Source organism: Perna viridis, chromosome 2, assembly GCF_037379345.1.
Source record: "Perna viridis isolate PV_CMFRI_1.1 ecotype Kerala chromosome 2, ASM3737934v1, whole genome shotgun sequence".
Taxonomy (NCBI): Eukaryota; Metazoa; Mollusca; class Bivalvia; order Mytilida; family Mytilidae; genus Perna; species Perna viridis.
Window position 1 is genome coordinate 58,281,715 of NC_142446.1, and position 18,615 is coordinate 58,300,329.

An 18,615-nucleotide genomic window follows, 5' to 3' on the forward strand; every position below is an offset into this window, starting at 1 on the left:
CAAAATCAATGAGCATTCGTTTTTGCTCGAGAAACATATTCTCAGCCTATTTGAACATATATATATACCTGCGTCAGTCTGTTGCACAGAGATATATCCAGAAGTTTGTAATACGTTCTGTCCGACGGGATTAATTGAATAATTACAGGTAAATATTCGTTTATTTCAGGAGCCATCATTTGGCAATGAAAACAACCAAGCGTATTTATCATAGAAATACGCAACGTTTTACTATTACTGGTAAATATCTTCGATTCATTTTTACGAGCGCAATGAAATGCTTTTTTTATTTCCTTTTTTATAGCTTTTACTCCATTTGGCAGAAAATACATTTTTGTTAACAAAATTTAAAATATGATAACAATCGATTCCAATTTTAAGGCTTTTAGTGTAAAATTTGTGACAGTAATGATCATGAAATCAAAATTGGAGGTACAGTAGTCCTGTTTCACAACAGTAAATAAAATCCGCTTTCATTGTTGGCGGCGGCCGTGCACAATTTTTGTTTACCATAAGCGCACTGCTTTCAAAACTAGTACCAATAAATACCTTAAATAATAGGTATATATATGTTTCAAATCCTGCCCCTTTATGAGTAGTGTTCGTGCATATAGGTGTTAAGTTTTGCAAATATATGACTCTCATTTTAAGTGGGAGACTTGCCGAGGTTTCGTATTCGTGATATGTTTTATGCTAAGCAGCATACCTAATTTGAACATAATTCAAATTTCACTGCGACAATTTCTCGTGACATCCTCTTCCCTGAAAGATCCATATATAAGGATAATAATAAGAGTCTTTTTCACAGGTTCGAAAAATTGACGTGAAATTATTTATTAAGAATTTAAGCCGAATATTCGAAGTTTCCCAATGCGGCAAAATCTCCCGCATTTAAGTACGAGTCCGTTTTAAAGCAGGAGATATAGCCGCACAAGGAAATTTCTTCCGCCTTAGAATCGAGATAGTTGAAATTTGTTTCATGAAACATCGAGAGGCTCCGACCGAAAGCGAGAAATTAACACATGCATATATAGTGAATCGGGAATCGGTTGTTAGGTTCGCGTAGATTCTAATATGACGTGCTTCAAAGCTCTTTAGACCACAGCAATGGTAAAAAAGTGATAAACACATGACCAACATTTCGTGCAACACATAGGCTACAACTATTCAAAACTATGAAGAAACTAGTCCTATCAGAATAGAAATAAATCACGGAAACTCCATTTTATCATTGTTTTGCCACTGGTTGGCCAAATATGTTGTTATATAACCCCTCGCTTTCGCTCAGGGTAAAACAATACGACTTAAATAACCAGCCCGCGGTAAAACAATGATAAAATGGAGTTTCTGTGATTTATTTCCTTATCAAACAGAGTGATACATGATTAACCAGGGAGGATTATCGGGTGTGGTATTGAATAAGCTTTATTTGTACAGTGAAAAAAAACCAGAATATTCTATAGAACGAACTTTATGCTATTTGTGGTTAACATTTTTTAATTACAATTCATGACAAGTGATACCATTCCAGTAATTCCAATAAAGCCTTTAGGATGAGTTTTTAATTTTTAATGTTTATAAGTACGTATTCTAGGATGCGCAAATGGTTTCCGTGAATTTTTCTTTAATAATTCATATTTTTTTTTAATATGTTTCAATAGTTATGTTAGATCTATATTGGAATCCCCCAGGGAATAAGCCTACCTCGAACAATTTATTGTGTTGTATATTTGAGATCTACTCCCCGGAGGACTTCAAATGGACGACACATAGTTGATGAATAATTGATTATTTTAATGAGGTGTTTTATGGTTTTAAACGACGAGTTTCATTCAAATTTTAAAATTGTCTAGGTTTCTTATGTCTGTGGTATTTGTTTAGAATAGACACTGATAGTGAAAATGCTGTTATGTAAAACAAGGATAATGTAGGCATGCCAACAACAGCGTGGATTCTATGCTTTTTCATCTTAAAATGCTATCATGCTGAATCTTCAAGTCAATCAAGTGAAACGACTGAGTATGAAATAATCAGAGAAGGTATGTATTATATCATATATCATCCGTAACACTGTTAGTCCGTCAGTGTGTGAGCTTTACACTACAGCGCCTCTTTGAAAGCATTACTTTTAGCAAGTTCTTACCCCCAAAAGATATATGCCCTAGAGCGTATCCTTTTCTTTTTTTAAATTAGGGTCATTTGTATTCGTTTCCACAAATAAAGACATGAATTTCGTGGAACTAGGAAGTTTAAAAAAATCGTTAGTCACTAGATTTCATAACCTTAAGACAACAGAAATGTTTATATAGCTTAGTCGGCATCTATCCTTTAAATGTAGCGTTGAAAGAATCATCTGTAGTAATAACTTGCATTTATAAAGATTTGGATGAAACATAATTGATAAAAATAAAAATCTTTTGGTGCCTAATAATCCTACACAGGTAAATGTATTTAGCTACATGTCAAAGGATACACTAAAACAGCCATACACCTACAACGTAAGAGGTTGGAATTCCGTTCCTCCATACCCCAACCTCATACTACCCAGCACCATACTGCATACTGCTCGTTCCGACGTTCTTTGAAATCGGCAGACTACAGTAAAATATTTACCATTTAAAACATTTTATACATTTTCTTTACAATAACAAGGGAGAAGGTGAATAAACTGAAGAAAAACAAATGACCTACCTGATTAGAAAATCAAGCAATCATAAAATCCTTTGTAAAAGCAGTTAAAATGAGCTTCACATTTGGTTTTTTAACTTTTTGAATGTGTAATTCCGGTTGATAAAATTACGGATTTTAAAATTTGCGAAACGAACATATTAAACTAACCAACGAATTGCCTTTACCAACTATAAGTTCGTTTTGTCAAAAATATGTTGTATTCCGTAAAATTAGTGACCTTATGCAAAATGGCTGGTCACTTTGATAACTGTCTTCATTACAAATGTTTTCTAGGTGTTTAACAAAAAAATAGGATTTTTTTTATCGTTTGATTTCTGGTAGGTTAAACTTCTTTTATGGAAATAAGACTTAAAACATTTTAAAACACATGTTTAGCTAATTCACATTTGCGGTGGCTTTCAACATGTCAGATGCTAGAGGTTAGGATGGCACCTAAACCTCAGAAAATAGCTTGCCTTACAACATCATGCACTGCTGGAGTAAAACAGCCAATGAACTAGAAAAATCTTCTACAGTGTCAAGGTATATTGTTGGTATTTTGTAACTTAAAAAATCATTATAAAGCATGGACTTAGCAATAAATCTGGATTTTATTTACACGTTTCCAACGGAAATCAACAAATTATTTAGCGTGCCATTATTTGTACCAATACGCACCGTTCACATACGGCGATGTTGTTCACATATGATACAGTGCAACTTCCGGTTCAATTAAACATACCAAAACAAGTTTTAGCTCACCTGGGCGAAGGCCATGTGGGCTACAGGTAAGCTATTGCCATCACTTGGCACCCGTCGTCGTCGTCGTTAACAATTTTTTTAAAACTCTTCTCCTTTGACACTACTTGATCAATTGAAACCAAACTTGGTATGAATGTTCTTTGCATAGAACTGATGTGCGGATTTTTGATTCGTCGAAAAACATGGCCGCCGTTACTAAAAATAGAACATTGGGGTCAGACAGTAGTTTTTTGTTTATATCTCCAAAACCGTTACGTTTAGCCCAATTCTGACATGAGCAAAAGTGTTCAGCATGATGAGATCTATATGTGGTCAAATTTTCATTTAAATCTGTATAGCCATGTTGCCTTTTTTACGGTTTTTTTTTGGCTGTTTTTAATGTTATTTCATTCAAAAGTCTTCTCCTCTGACACTACTGTGGGGATTTTTGATCCGTAGAGAAACATGGCTGGTGTTACTAAAAAATTTAAACAGTGGTTTTTCGCATATATCTTCAAAACCGTTAGGTTTAAGCTAGATTATTTCATGGCTGAAATTATCCTTATTATTAGGTCTACTAACGTCTTCTGGGATAAAAGTTGTCAGATGACTCTGTAAGAGTTAATGCCCTTGAAAAGAGAAAAATGACTTTTTTTTTACAGTTTTCAGCCACTATCTTGAAAACTATGATAGATAGAAAGACACTTTCAATTTCTGAAATGATACTTATGATAAGTCCTACCAAAGTCTTCCTGAGTCAAGATTGTTGGACAACTTCTTGCGAAATTTATTGCCTTTGAAAAGCAGAATTCAACCAGTTGAGCGATTCAGGCACCTGGGAGTCTCTTGTTATGGAAGCCCCTGTTGAACATTATATGAGACCTACGGAAGCGTAGTAGTAACATCCTTTTTATCAAATTGTCGACTTTAATCTTGGAATTATCAACTTTAATCTTGGAATTTCCAACTTTAATCTTCGCATTATCAACATTAATCTTGGAATTATCAACATTAAACATAGAAATTCCAACTTTTAATCTTGGAATTATCAAAATTAATCAAGATTAAAGTTGAGAATTCCAAGATTTAAGTCGACGATTTGAAAAAAAGATGGCCATAATACGCTTCCGTAGGGAACAAATACCAATCTCATTATTTTTTTATTCACACTTTCAGAATTTTTTGTAATTAAAATATCTAAATAAAATCCACATTCGCCACTCGGCATAACGAGGTCTGAGGACCGTAGGTTCGTTAGATGGGTGAACAAGATCATCAGTCTTTTTTTATCTGTAGATCTACTGAGGGTTCATTCCTCCTCTAACACAACGTACCAAGGCCTGTGGAACAGAGTTGGATTTAATGGACACGATCATGACTGGAACAGACGGAGGGAGATAATCGATGACTGGGAATGGTTGAAGCCCTACAAGGTAGATAATATTATTTCTACCAAAATCTTTTGATATTGCTTCATGTGATTTGCTGATTTGGAAATAAAAGATATTTTAAGCTCATTTAAGGTATCTTTATATTTTTAGCAGTAATTTGAAGGAGAAAAGATGTCTGTTCGATAAATAAAAGAATGATAGCGAGTTTATCACGGCTGATACCAGGTTGATCCTCACGGGCGCGCCTGATATGAACCGTAACTTTAGAAGTAACGTTCTACAAGATTGAGGTCACCACTACAGAAGTTTTATGGGTAACCATGAACTCGTGGATCGTTATGGTGTACCCATCTGCACCATGAGAACTGATTTGTTCAACGTTTCATAGTTTTCCTTTCCTCTTTCGTCTACCCTGGACTTGACTTTTTATGAGAAACTCAGCAGGCGTTTCTAGAAAAAAAAGAGGACGCTTACCCTACCGGTGCACCTGGTTCATGCTCCCAGTTTTTGAGGTGTCCGAGTTGCTCATTTACTTTCGTTACTTTGTATGTATTATCCTAGTTACTTTATGTTCTTTGTTGTGTTTCTCTGTTTTTTATGTCTGGTCTTTGTCCATGGATTACATTCGTTTAGTTTCCGCTAGAATCTTGGTTCCCTTGATTACTCTTTCAAATCAAACTTGCTGTCAGTCACATCTTGGTGCCATTAGACGTGGATTTAATGCATGGTTTATTTATTCCTGCATGGATCCGGGGCGGACCCGGGATTTCAGGATAAGGGCGTAAACAGAATTAAAAGCCGAACGAAGTGATGCAAGAAAATTCTTCGGGGTAGAGTTTGTAAAAAAATCCAAATTTCGTGCAGAAACATAATCCCCATTTTTAGGGGTACGCTGGTTACGCCCCTCCCGCTTCTGAATCTGCGCCTAGGCCAAATTGGGCACTTTCGATCCTTTCGATAGGTAAACAAACAAAATTAGATGTGTCAATATTAACATGCGCCGACTGTTCACAATTTTGTATTTCCTTCTTGTTGATTTTTTTATAGTGTAGACGTGGGAAACAAACATTTTAACTGGATTTAATTACTCCTTCAACGTAAGAGTAATAGGGGATGTGGTATGATTGCCAATGAGACAGTCATCCACCAAATGCCCAGCAACGAACAATTGAATTTCTACAGGTCACCACACGGTCTTCAATGATGGGCAAAACCCGTACCATAAAGCAAGCTGCACAAGGCTCCAAAATAAATGAAGTGAAACTATTTATAAAAGACGAAAATCGACCTAATTTATAGGAAAAAAACTCATCTAGAGGGTCTAGAGCTTCCTGGCTTTGGATAGGCACATACAGTATGTGGCGGTGTTGAACATGTTTGTGAGCACTCGAAAATACAACAATAAAACGAAATATATAAATATGTTGAATTCGGATTTAACTCTTGAGATAAATACAGAATACAAAAACTTAACAAATAGAACAAAAGACAACAATCGGTGTCTACCTCGAAAGAGTGCGCGCTTTTTCTGTAAGCGAGATCAAGACCCAAAAGCAACTGATAAGCACACCATGTTTACTCAAACAAAAATATCAACAAAAAAACACGTCGAAAAATTTAAAATGTCTAACACTAAGTAAAACGTAATGCCATTCAAATGCAAAGTAATATAATAATGTTACGTGGGATTTGTTAATCTTGAACTTTGTAAAAGAACTATTAAACGCCACCAGCATGCTAGAAAACATGGAATTGTTTGTTTGTTCGTTTGTTGGGGTTTAACGTCCGAGCAGCAATATTTCAGCTATATTCAGACGATCAACATGAAATTGATAATAAAATGAACATGAAATGATGAAATGAAAAAGGGATGGGACACAAGGACAATGGGGTCGACAAATTTTGATTGCCACTGGAAATAGGGAGAGATGGTTAGGGTCGGGCAATTTAGCCTCCTGTGGCGGAGCCCTATGGTTCCTACTCCGGGAGAATACCACAGTAGGGTTCTTTAACGTGCAAGGAACGTGGCATCTTTCCCAACACGTTGCACCACTATGGTTTGCGGTCAGGTTTTCCGTATTATAGCCTGACAACCCCAGCATGTTGCACGCCAGGGGTACCCCATTCCACCACCTGGGGCACACATCCCAGTTGCTCTGTGGGCAGAGCGCCCTAGCCCCCGGCTAGGGTTCTGAGCACTATTTAGTCGCCTTTTACGACAAGCTTAGCGCTGCTGCAGGTCTATTCTTTTGACACCCGGACCTGCATGGGGCAACATGGAATTGAGTACCTTAGAAAAGAACTTGTATTCAATTGATCATACAGTTGTCAACCAACAGGATTAATTGAAAAGAGGTTAGAATTCCGTTCCTCCATACCCCAACCAAGTCAGAAAACAAGACAACCTTTATCACTGCTGGAGTACGGGGTTTGACTCCACTTTTTTGTTGAAAAATCTTGTTTTGTTTGCAATATTTTCACAAAAAATTGGTAAATGATTGTCTTGGCCGCCCCTTATTACTTTCTAGATCCGCTTCTGAATATTGCATACAATCGACCCCAAACTGATTTTTAATCCTACATAATGAATTTTCTATAGAAATTCTGTATGGATAAATTAATTGAACTTTTTTTTGGTTTAAACTCATGTACATATTGAAATGTATCATGCAGCAATTAAGAACAATTTATTATTGCAGGTAATTATCTATTTTTGTGATGTACTGTTGGATTGTGAAACTACTGCATGGCTAAAAATAGAAATAAACACTAAGGAAATCCCCACTATGGATATTACTAAGTGGCAGTCAGTGAAATGTGATGTGAGCTTACTTAAAGTACCAACTACTTGCAGGTACACATAAACCAAAACATAAGTGGACCTTGGGGCCGGAAATTTCCCCAAAATATTATTAAATCATTTTGTTAGCATATCCGGACTGCTATGTGTATTCTCTGACGTGTTCGCCTGGTGCCAAGATTTTCCTTTATCTCCTTCTCCTAAATTGACATAGTACTGAAAACATTAAATATCAGGCGAACATGTCATAGAACACACGTGTCATTCTAAATATGGAAACAAAATAATTTAATAATATTTTGGTGATAAAAAAATCCTGGTCCCAAGGGCCTACGGTGTCTAGATTAACATTCATTAAAGCCTAGGGCTGCAAAGTGTAAGGATACCTATGACAGGGACCTTTGAAAGATTAAGTTAAAAGTGAACTTATTTTCTTAAGTACCAGTCCATATAAAATTCAGACACAGCCTATGTTAAAATGATTTATGTAGAAAAAAAACACCGAACAAATGTGCTCTTTCGGTCTACATATGCTATATATTCACATGACAATAATCTTTTCTGTATTCGGATCTGTATTTTTTTAAGAAAATCAGTCATCTAATTCCCATGCACTTAATACAACCAAATCAAACAAGATCAAGAAAGACAACTCTTGTAAGTTGCGAAATTTATGTACAACCTGTATAATTTTTATCTCAAAAGCACAACAAACAGATAAAAAACTAAGACTGGTTATGTGATTATTTACCATTCCTGAACAAGAAATAAAAGTGGTGGTTTTTGACTTGCATGAATTTTTAGAAAGACTGCTATTTAATTATTGATTGGTTATTCATGACATTTTGTGTATCTAGGTATTTAGTCAACCATTTTAAACATTTGCCAAACATAAATCGTACTTCACCATTTGAACGGGGTTAAACAGGAAACGGACGTTTCATGCATTTTATTCATATTTTTATGGAACACGCAGTACTTTTGTCGGTTATGAATAAGGAACTAAGATACTTTATTAACTCTGTTGGTATGTAAGGGCCACGGTACATTAAGGATTAGTTTGAAAAAAAAAGTGTCGACTAATCAGAAGAGATATTATACAATCACATCCTGTTAGGTTATCGAATAATACTTTTTTTTATTCCAGTTTCGACGAGACAGACTCAATTAAGACGAGCGATGATTTACGTATCAGCAAACAAAAAAGAAAATTCGACATTTCTTATTCAGGTAAGATAACGATGATTTTTCTACTGTCTTGACCACCCTTTCGGGCCCCACACCACCGCTGGTATGCTTATAATCAATTTGAGAAAAGTGTACAGGCAGTTTATAATTATGAAAAATTCCAGGAACAATAATTCATACACGACAGTGGCGGATCCAGAGAATCATCTAAATGGTGGTCTGTAAGGGGGTTGGCCACCAAAAATCCTCGATAGACACATTTTAATGCACGCATTTACACACAATGATACGCTATTTTCATTTATGCAAATTGATAAGGGGTCGGGCCTACTCTTGAATCCGCCTATGCATGATATCCTATTCTATATGATGATTGGGGTTTTTTACGGTCTTGACTATCCTTACAGATCTCGCACGACGGCCCTTTACCATCCTCCCAAGTCAGGGTTTTGAGTCCACTCTCGCTCCCTCAAACCCCTGACATCACTCATTCATATTTAGCGGGTATCGTCCAGTGCCATCTATAGTGAGTTACTTAAATTTAACCCGGATCCAAAATCCAATCAAATCACTCGTAATAGAAAATCTTCGATATACCTTACAAAGTGGCTACACATAACGTCATTTTTTTCAGTAAAGACTCTACACAGAATCTACAGTTATCATTTTTGCTCAAATTGCATCAATTATGACATCATGCAACTTTCAGTTACTATATCGGATTGTCCATTACCTCGTATTATTGTTTACCTTTCCACAGACATTTTATGTTAAATCGATTTTCATTGGCGCTTCTCACCCGGAGAAGCGACCAATCGGAACTGGCCGGACGATACCCGCTAAATGTGAATGAGTGATGTCAGGGGTTTGAGGGAGCGAGAGTGGACTCAAAACCCTGACTTGGGAGGATCCCCCTTACGGGAATTCTGTTAGTAATGCAAGTTAGTAGTAGAAGGTAGCGGAGCCCAGCCTTCGGGTTACCTGACCGAAGAACTCAGTCAGAGAATGTCCTACTAGCGGCTGGGCTGCTGTGTTGACGCTCTGGCCTACTCCTAGTCCGAATTTCCTCTGACCCTGCAACCCTCCTCTTTTTCATTTGGATATTGATATGTCGGGTTGGGATCAGAACGATGTGCCATACGAAAAGTTGGAGATTCAGCGGTACCGCGGAGTATCGCCCTTCACGTGCTTCTTACGACTTTCATGTTGAAATCGTGTATATTTTATAGGTGGTGCATACCTAGTTCGATTCGGGATTCATTTTTCTTTATGCTGATGTAAGTTTTATCGGCTATTTCTCACCAAACCTCGGTAAAAAGAAGTTTGAAAGCCTTAACCCAGAGTCAGCAGCCATTTACTTTCGATTTCCAACTTTGAGTGACGCAAGCGAGATTTGGTCGTATGCAAATGAGATTCCGTCATACACAGTTGGTCACATGAGATCAACAATCACCGCCTCTTTTGTGTGTAAACAAGCGTGTGTATTGGAACAACATATTATGAAAACACCTGGTTGGATCCAATCCACAGCTGTTTGGTGATCCTGCTGCAATACTTTTGGTTGAACTGTGATTTTTTTAGATGTGTAAAATATGACATGTGGCACCTCATCCTTAGAATACCCTAATTTACTTGTTTTAACTCAATTTTCGAGCAGATTATTAAAATATTTATTGGAAATGCAATGGGAAGTGTGTGTGTGTATTGGGGGGGGGGGCAGAGGGCAATCATATACATTTTCTGCAGCATTTTAAATTGCTTCATATTTTTAAATAACAGTTTATAAATATGTTTTGCATTTATTTTTAATCTTCAATCACTTAGCTTCTTAATATATTGAAGTTTAAAAAGTTTAACATAATGTTGTTTCATTGTGAGATTTTAACTGGCAGTGTAACTTGTGATCAACTGGTTGTCTGTATACATGTTACTTGGTTTTTTTTGGTTTAGATTCTATGGCAAAGAGAGGGCTTAGGGAACCCAATTATATCAAGCTTGTGAAATATTTTTTTTCTTTCACTGCCAAACATCTCTGCATGGATTTATATATAGCATATTTAAACTTTTGTTTCATTGTGTTCATGTCTGACTTTCTACACAAAAATGTAGTACTTGCAACTAGCTAAAGACCATTCAAATTTCCTCTGATCCTGCAACTCTCCTTTTTTTAATAAGTTATGAATATGTCGAGTTGGGATATTCAAATAAAAAGAGGGTTGCAGTTTCAGAGGAAATTCAGAGGAAAAGTTAAAGATTAATATTATTTTCAGAAAAATATTCAGCCATATCTCTTTGCATTTTATAAAAACTATCAATAATACATATATGTACTACCTCATATGAATGTATGGTTGATTATTACAATTGAATACCAGTGTGGTTCTTTTGCCTACATGTAAGTCCTAATAAGTTACCATAGATGAGGACATAAATTCCAAATTATACTCTTTGGTCACAATAAAAGATATCTACATGTATTCACAGGTCTGAGTCCAAATTATCTCAAATATTTATACGACCCCAAAAATTGTTCACTCGTATATTGGTTTGGATTTGTTGTGGTCATCTGAAGACACTTGTTTTTTGTGAAAATTTTAGTATTAGTTGGTTGATCTTTATAAATTTTAAAACAAGGTTGCAAACTACAACAGAAAGGTTGGTATAGATTTTGGGGGTTAGAATTTGGGGCATAAATGGGTCCAAAAACAAGAAGTTCAGTGAATTTAACAATACAACTCTAATAAAAGTATAGCAATGCCTATGATATTGTTTCACAATATTCTATACCACAATAAACAGACTTGCATTGATTGTTTGGGTTGTGACTTAAGCCAAGTAAGAATAAGGGGCCCTAAACAAGTATTTTTCCTCTTGATTCAAGAAATAAAGGGGAAAAATACTTGTTTATTTCTGGTTTGGTTTTGAAAAAAATAGATGTTGCATCAAAATCCTTGCCTGCATTTTTCAATTAGATTTCAAACATCTTTTACAGTTTATAAATTATAAAGGAAGCCATGCCCTAACAAATCATTTTTTTAAGTTTTTGGTGCATTTTCAAGTTTTTTTTTAATAACATTCCTTATGAAAGTCCATGCCTACATGTTTCAATCAGATTTCAGAAATTTCATATGGTTTTTGAGTTAATAGGTGCAATTTTGAAACTTTTTTCCAATGGATGTCATTTGAAATCCAAGCCTAAATACAAGAGCTTTAAAAAGTATGCCTACCAAATTAACCCTATTTTTTGAGATAATGAAGTACAAAATGATCCATGAATGCACTCTAAAGCAGACCTTTATACTTATATTGAATTTCAAAATGTGCAATATTGTCCAAATAATTTGTTGTGTCCATAATGAACTGTAAGTCTCTGAGTTAAGTGTGTCAATAACTAATATTGTGTCCAAACTTGCAGAGTTTAATTGTCTGTGGTTGTATCATGCTGTATTTGGCAAAGCTTTTTATTTTAACCTGTACACAATCTTGTATTGTAGGGTTTCCTGTTTTCTTTCAATTTGTTTAATTGCTGAGGAGTTTTATTCACCTATGTATGTTATGGCAAAAGTTATAACATTCACATTAGTTAATTAAAATTTTATTTGGACTTGACTACCTACAAGTTTAGACAATATGTTGCATTTGTCTCTATTACTATATGCATGCATCATAAATATAACATATTTATACACTAGTAAACTTAGTTACATCTTCCAGTGACAATATTTTTGTAGGATTTAGGGGCAGGGATTTGATGTCAGATAAGAAATTTATGTTGTACAAGCACAAATGTTTAGTTTTAATTCAGAAGCAATTGAAATCAATATTTCATTTGGAAAAAACAAACAAATGCCTTGTTCAGTAATTTGGGAAACATAGAATCATTATTGTTCTACTTTTCAATGGAGGAGTAAAATATTCCTTTCAGGAATTTGGAACATTTTTAAAAGATCACTCTCCCCTTGCTAATAAAATGGTTGATGCTTCAGAGAAAGACAGAATAATAAAACATAAGACATGGTCCATTTTACAAATCATTTTTGTGCATCAATGCCAAAAACATTATTCTGTGCAAAAACATTGTGATTTTAGGATTTGAGAGCCAACACAAATATTAGCTGTTTCAATTTGCAGATATACAAATGTACATGTATATATAACTTTTAATTGTTTGATAAAACTGACACATCAGATTTTTTATGTCTTTGGTTGAAGTTGCAGTTAGAGTGAGGATTGTGGAATCTTATACTTTGAATAATTCCAACTTTTCTATGGTCCTCTCTAAAATCTAATCACCTGTAAAATTAAATATGGTTTTTATTGTGTAATGTAAAAAAACTTAATAGATAATATGTGCCAACTCAAACAGTAACCCTTACAAAAAATGCCCTTTTTCATGTAAAACATAAGTTAATACACAATGGGAGGCAGATACCAGTACACCGTGGGTTTGCTTTTATTAAAATATATGCTAATTTGCTAGTAATGTTACATGTTGTAATTGCCATTTTATGTACATCTACAATACGTTCATGTAGATTTCTAACTGTACTGCATACATTTCTTTTTGTCACTATATACAACATACCATTCTGATATGCAATGTGCAACTAAACATATTTTTTTCAGAATATGTTCCTGACAGGATGCCTCTCTAATGCTTTTTAATCACATATTCTGGTGATGCCAGGAGAATGGTAGCACAACCTTCTTTGATAACTGAAGCAAAAATCAGTTAATTGAAAAGTTGTCATTTCTAGTGATCATGCTAAATGTACACAATTAAACAAAACTGTTTATGGACTTGAATCATTAATTGATTTCACATAACATTTCCAATACATGGATATATTGCATTCTTGACAAGACACCCCTCACTTTTTTCCCATTCCTATTTCATTTGTTCATAGTTACACTGAAACAAAATCAAGATTATTTTTAACTCTATGACAAATACATACGCCATCCAATTCATTTTGTGTTATGCATCATAAATTTCATATGAAGAAATCTTATGGCTCTTAGTTTCTGCACCTGTTCCTTGACAGGGGCGGATCCAGGATTGAGTTTAGGGGGGCATTAATTGAATTAAATGCAGTGCAAAGCAAGGCAAAAATATTATGGGACGAAACTTGTGGTAAAATTTGTTTTCCTACCGATTTAGTGGGGGGGCGTACGCCCGGTACGCCAGTCCTTGGATCCGCGCCTGCTTGATAATATATATATGTCCAGTGGCGGTATAAATAAGCTGGTGTAGTGTGCTAATGGAATGAACAATATAAAGACCTGAGCCAAAATTTTGCATGTCGCATAATTTGGTTCAATTTTTCAATTTTTTGGGAATAAAATTGCGGCAACTGAATTACAAAGAGCTGGGGACAAGGGATAAAAATAATGAAAAATTAAGTGAAACTTACTAAAACTTCTGTTAAAAGTCACATTGAAATTTGCTTCCATCAAATATACGACGATCTCTATCATTTACCACCTCGATTCCAAATCTACCAATGTTCCAATTCAGACCTATCGACTCCTTGTTGTTCCAGTACACATGCTTGTTTAGACACACAAAGAAGGCGGTGTTTGTTGATCTCATGTGACCATCTGGGTATGACGGAATCTCATTTGCATACGACCAAATCTCGCTTGCGTCACGCAAAGTTGGAAATCGAAAGTAAATGGCTGCTGACTCTGGGTTAAGGCTTTCAAACTACTTTTTACCGAGATTTGATGACAAATAGCCGATAAAACTTAAATCAGCATAAAGAAAAATGAATCCCGAATCGAACTAGGTATGCACCACCTACACGATTTCAACATGAAAGTCGTAAGAAGCGCGTGAAGGGCGATACTCCGCGATACCGCTGAATATCCAACTTTTTGTATGGCACATCATTCTGACCCCAACCCGACATATCAATATCCAAATAGAAAAGGGGAGGGTTGCAGGGTCAGAGGAAATTCGGACTAACCTACTCCCAGACCCCATGTGGGTCCAAGAGCGTTTCCCCACTCTGTTTGGGAGTACGTCAACGTGTAGAGTGGTCGTATTCTAAATGATTGAAAGGGATATACATTGGTATTAATAAATAACGCTTTTGCATGATGCCTTGTATTCTGTCCCCTTTCCATGTTACTCGATCATCATCTACCTGTAATTTGATTGAAAGATTCTTAGCACGATGTAGCGTACAGTAAAAAAAAATATTCCCTTGTTATCCGAGATTTAAAGCTGCATTAGCTGTCATTTTCATGAATTTTGTTTCTGTTGAAATATACCATAACTTAGAATTATTTCTACCAAATTGTACTTTTCCTGTATTATTTCATTCGATATCCACAAATAAAATGTGTTAAATACATTAAATAGGTATATACATATTTATTGTCTTGCAAGACAAAAAATCGACCCAGATAAATCCGTATGCATGTGACTTCTGATGACCTTAATCCACACATGTGCTTGAAGGGTCTCTTTTTTTAAAAACAAATCTGATTGCAAAGCGAAAGTGATAATCAATGGCAAGGAAGACCGTCGGATTGAAGCCGTAAAAGACAAAAGTTCGTATATAATGCAAGGGTCCTTTTAAAATTTACGTATTGTGATATAATGTGGCAAAAATGTGGTCAGTAACTGTCATTATTTATTTGAAAACTAATCAAGAAATAGATGAAATGAATTGTTAACAAGACACGTGCTTACCTGTGTATCCGTCATTGTTATTTTTTTACCAAGGTTAAAGTATTTTTAACCAAGTTTAATGTCCTGTCGGCAATCTTAGGAAGTAATAGCGAAAATAATTAGATCTGAGCTATGGATCTTCTTTGATTAAAGAAAAAAACACGTTGTTTTTACAATGTTCTGAAGGTATAATCGACATTTATTGCTTCAATTGCATTACTACAAACATATTTCATTTTAGTAGCAAAATTCAGTAGAATCAAAACTGAACAAATTTAACAGCTAATGCAGCTTTAAGAAACCTTCAATGTTGTTTTTGATACGCCATTTTCAGATACATTTTTTTCAAATTGATTTTTCTATATGCAGGTATGGCGAAAAATGCTACATTCCTTTTATTAACTGCTGACTACAGTAAGTTTTGAATTATGTAGGTCTAGATATAGGTCCTTATTTTTGCGAAAATTCGATTATTTCGTTATTGCAATATGCAATAATAAAAACTTGCATTTATGGAATTTATAACATTGATGGGGCGGTTCTGTTACTGGCATTAAAATAATAATAATAAATCTCACGTTTGCCTAGAATAAAAATAATTATTGCAATACCAATGATGCAATAGACCTTTTCGTGTTAACTGCTGGGTAGTTGATAAGCATACAATTTCGCGAAGAAAATTCTTTTGTTCTACCCCTGTTGAAGTTCATTATCACGCATGCTCGTCGAATATCACACAGTTAACACGAAATAGTCTTAGTATTATCAAGAGGGAACATTCACTACAAAATGAAGCCGCCTAATGCATGGCTTATCATATAGCTACGGTATTGTTGTACAAATTGAAGTTTTAAGTAAGTTTATCAAATGTATAAGACATGTACTAAAAAAGTCAGTTTTCACCTAAAGTCAATTGTTTAATAGATTCATCCAGTATCGAACCCCCCCTCCTCCTCACTTTAGGACCTTTCAGAATTATCAAAAAGCAAGACGCCACAATTGTATTATATAAACTCATGGTTATACCTGAAACAAAAATACAGTTGCTGGTCTACGGTTAATTCGATACTCTGAAATCTAAAATCAATCCCGTTTAACTCTTCCTTTTCGTATAGTCATCAGATTTTTCATAAACAGGCGTGTATGAACTTCAGCTCACTTAGACAAAATGAATATAATTGTTACTTTCACAGAAAAATAATGATAAGCATCAAATATAGGGAAAATCGATTGCATACTGTAAAAGAATTATCCCACGAGAGAACAACCTTTGTCAAAAGTTTTATCATATAATCTAGGCAGTGAAAGATTGCTATTCCATGCTTTAATCCCAACAAAAACAACTAGGTAATATTCATTCCAAATGGATAATTTGGGATGAAATGTATTTTTTTCCTTCGAATTATGCATAAGAATTCGGTGATTAAAAGAATGACCGTTATCAAGTACGTAAAACAAGTTGCCTATCTATCTTACATTACCCCTGAGCAACTGATATTGCGTGTTTGAATTTTGACAACTTATCATCTATTTTATAGTAACATGAAGTTGTTCCCTTTCAGACGAAACAGTTTGTCCTTGCGATTGTATATACTATGAGAAAATGGAAGCCTTCAAAAACAAAACACGCGAAAAGAAATCAATAGAGGAAATCAAGGAAGATCTAGGCCCACAACTCCGAGAAATGGAAAAAAATTTGACTGTGGATACATCCACGCTTTCAGCTTACGTGAGCAAGAAAGTTAGCAAGGACGACAAGCGTCAGTCGTCGAAGCAAATAGGCGTAGTTGGAATAATATTTCTGACATTAGAATTATTAACTTTGATACTCGCAGATTTGTTGTCATTTAGACAGCATTGGACTTTCATTAAGGAATGCTGGTGTGGGTTCTTCAAGGCAGTTTGGGACAAAGTAAGGCGATGATACGTTCTAGCACAAGTTTCTTACTATTATAGTAAGATACTTTCTACAAATTGTTTGTTATATGTTTAAATTATTTTGTGCTAAAAGTTGTACCAGTTTTTGAGTCGACAACGGGGTTTCAAATATACTTCCTGTGATAAATTATATGTAGTTTTTTGATATATGATGTTGTTGACTTTTTTAAAGACTCACTAAGGACCTCATGAAAGTAATCAGAACTAATCGGTCATTCCGCTACACTTCATCTTCTGTGAAACTTGAAGGGATGGACAGTTCCGACTGTCATGAAAGTAGCACTTAATCTAAGATTAACATTACCATTTTTTGTTGTTGTTTTGTTTTGTACGATATTTCTATTTCATGAAAAACAATATTTAGTTTTGAATGATGTATGAATTAGTACAAGTGTATGATCAGGGTAGTAAGTTGCAAGCTGTTCATACATGTTTTTACATCTTACTATAACTAAAATGGTAAGATCGTGACAGTTTCTGATTTGATAATACAAAATCATTTATTATAGGATAAACACTGTTTTTCCAGAATTTATCGATGTGTAGAATCTGACCATTCACTCACATAACAAGCACGGCTAAATATGGAACGCCTAAACTGTCTGATGAGATACACATTTGTTTACGTGTTGTCAATTTCATATTACTTGCTGTGGTTTTACAATTACATGTGGTCATTTTGTATTTACGTTATGTAGGAACATCTTTACATTAAGTCGTTTTGTCTTTACGTTCTGCCATTTCGTCTTTACGTTCTGTCGTTTTATGATTACGTTATGTCAACATATATTTACGTTATGTGGATTTATCTTTACATGCAGTAGTTTTCTTATAACGTGAGGTCGTTTCATCTTTACGTTATGTCGATCTCTAAATACTTAATGTGCATTTTCTTTTCTTTATGTGCAGTGATTACTTCTTTACGTGATGTGGTAATTTTTGCATCCAACTTTACTTGGAAAAGTTCAAATATTAATTACCTGGCCGATATGAAAGCTTAGACACTATACAAATCTTCTGTATCACACAAAAGCTATTTTGCCTTTTACGGACTGATTTGAAATTTACACCGGATCGAAAAGTTCCGGGGTCACACGTCGTCATGATTTTTTTGTCCACATCACGTAAAGAAAAGAAAATGCACATAAAGTAATTAGAGATTTTATTTATTCCTAAATTGTTATCTGCAAAATTGTTATCTAATTACT

At 34.9% G+C, this 18,615-nt stretch overlaps 1 protein-coding gene and 1 long non-coding RNA gene across 4 annotated transcripts; one reads left to right on the forward strand and one right to left on the reverse strand.

Annotated features, from left to right (window-relative positions):
• The first annotated feature begins 8 nt into the window (after positions 1 to 8).
• LOC148626234 (uncharacterized) lies at positions 9 to 17,554 on the forward strand. 3 transcript variants are annotated; one of them, XM_088570078.1, is made up of 7 exons: positions 9 to 148; positions 1,882 to 2,039; positions 4,708 to 4,844; positions 7,502 to 7,656; positions 8,750 to 8,832; positions 15,839 to 15,883; positions 17,032 to 17,554. In XM_088570078.1, exons 2-7 carry the CDS (start codon positions 1,934 to 1,936, stop codon positions 17,391 to 17,393), a joined length of 888 nt encoding a protein of 295 aa, XP_088426204.1. In that variant the 5' UTR covers positions 9 to 148; positions 1,882 to 1,933; the 3' UTR covers positions 17,394 to 17,554. The 3 variants fall into 3 exon arrangements, with proteins under 3 accessions (XP_088426204.1, XP_088426206.1, XP_088426205.1); XM_088570079.1 differs by having other exon boundaries at positions 87 to 148; positions 1,887 to 2,039; XM_088570080.1 differs by lacking the exon at positions 15,839 to 15,883.
• Positions 12,385 to 14,600, reverse strand: LOC148626235 (uncharacterized). The gene is made up of 3 exons (XR_015920007.1): positions 14,205 to 14,600; positions 13,376 to 13,506; positions 12,385 to 13,083 (listed from the first exon to the last, which is right to left on the reverse strand). It is a non-coding gene; the product is annotated as an uncharacterized LOC148626235 (long non-coding RNA).
• Positions 17,555 to 18,615: the final 1,061 nt, after the last annotated feature.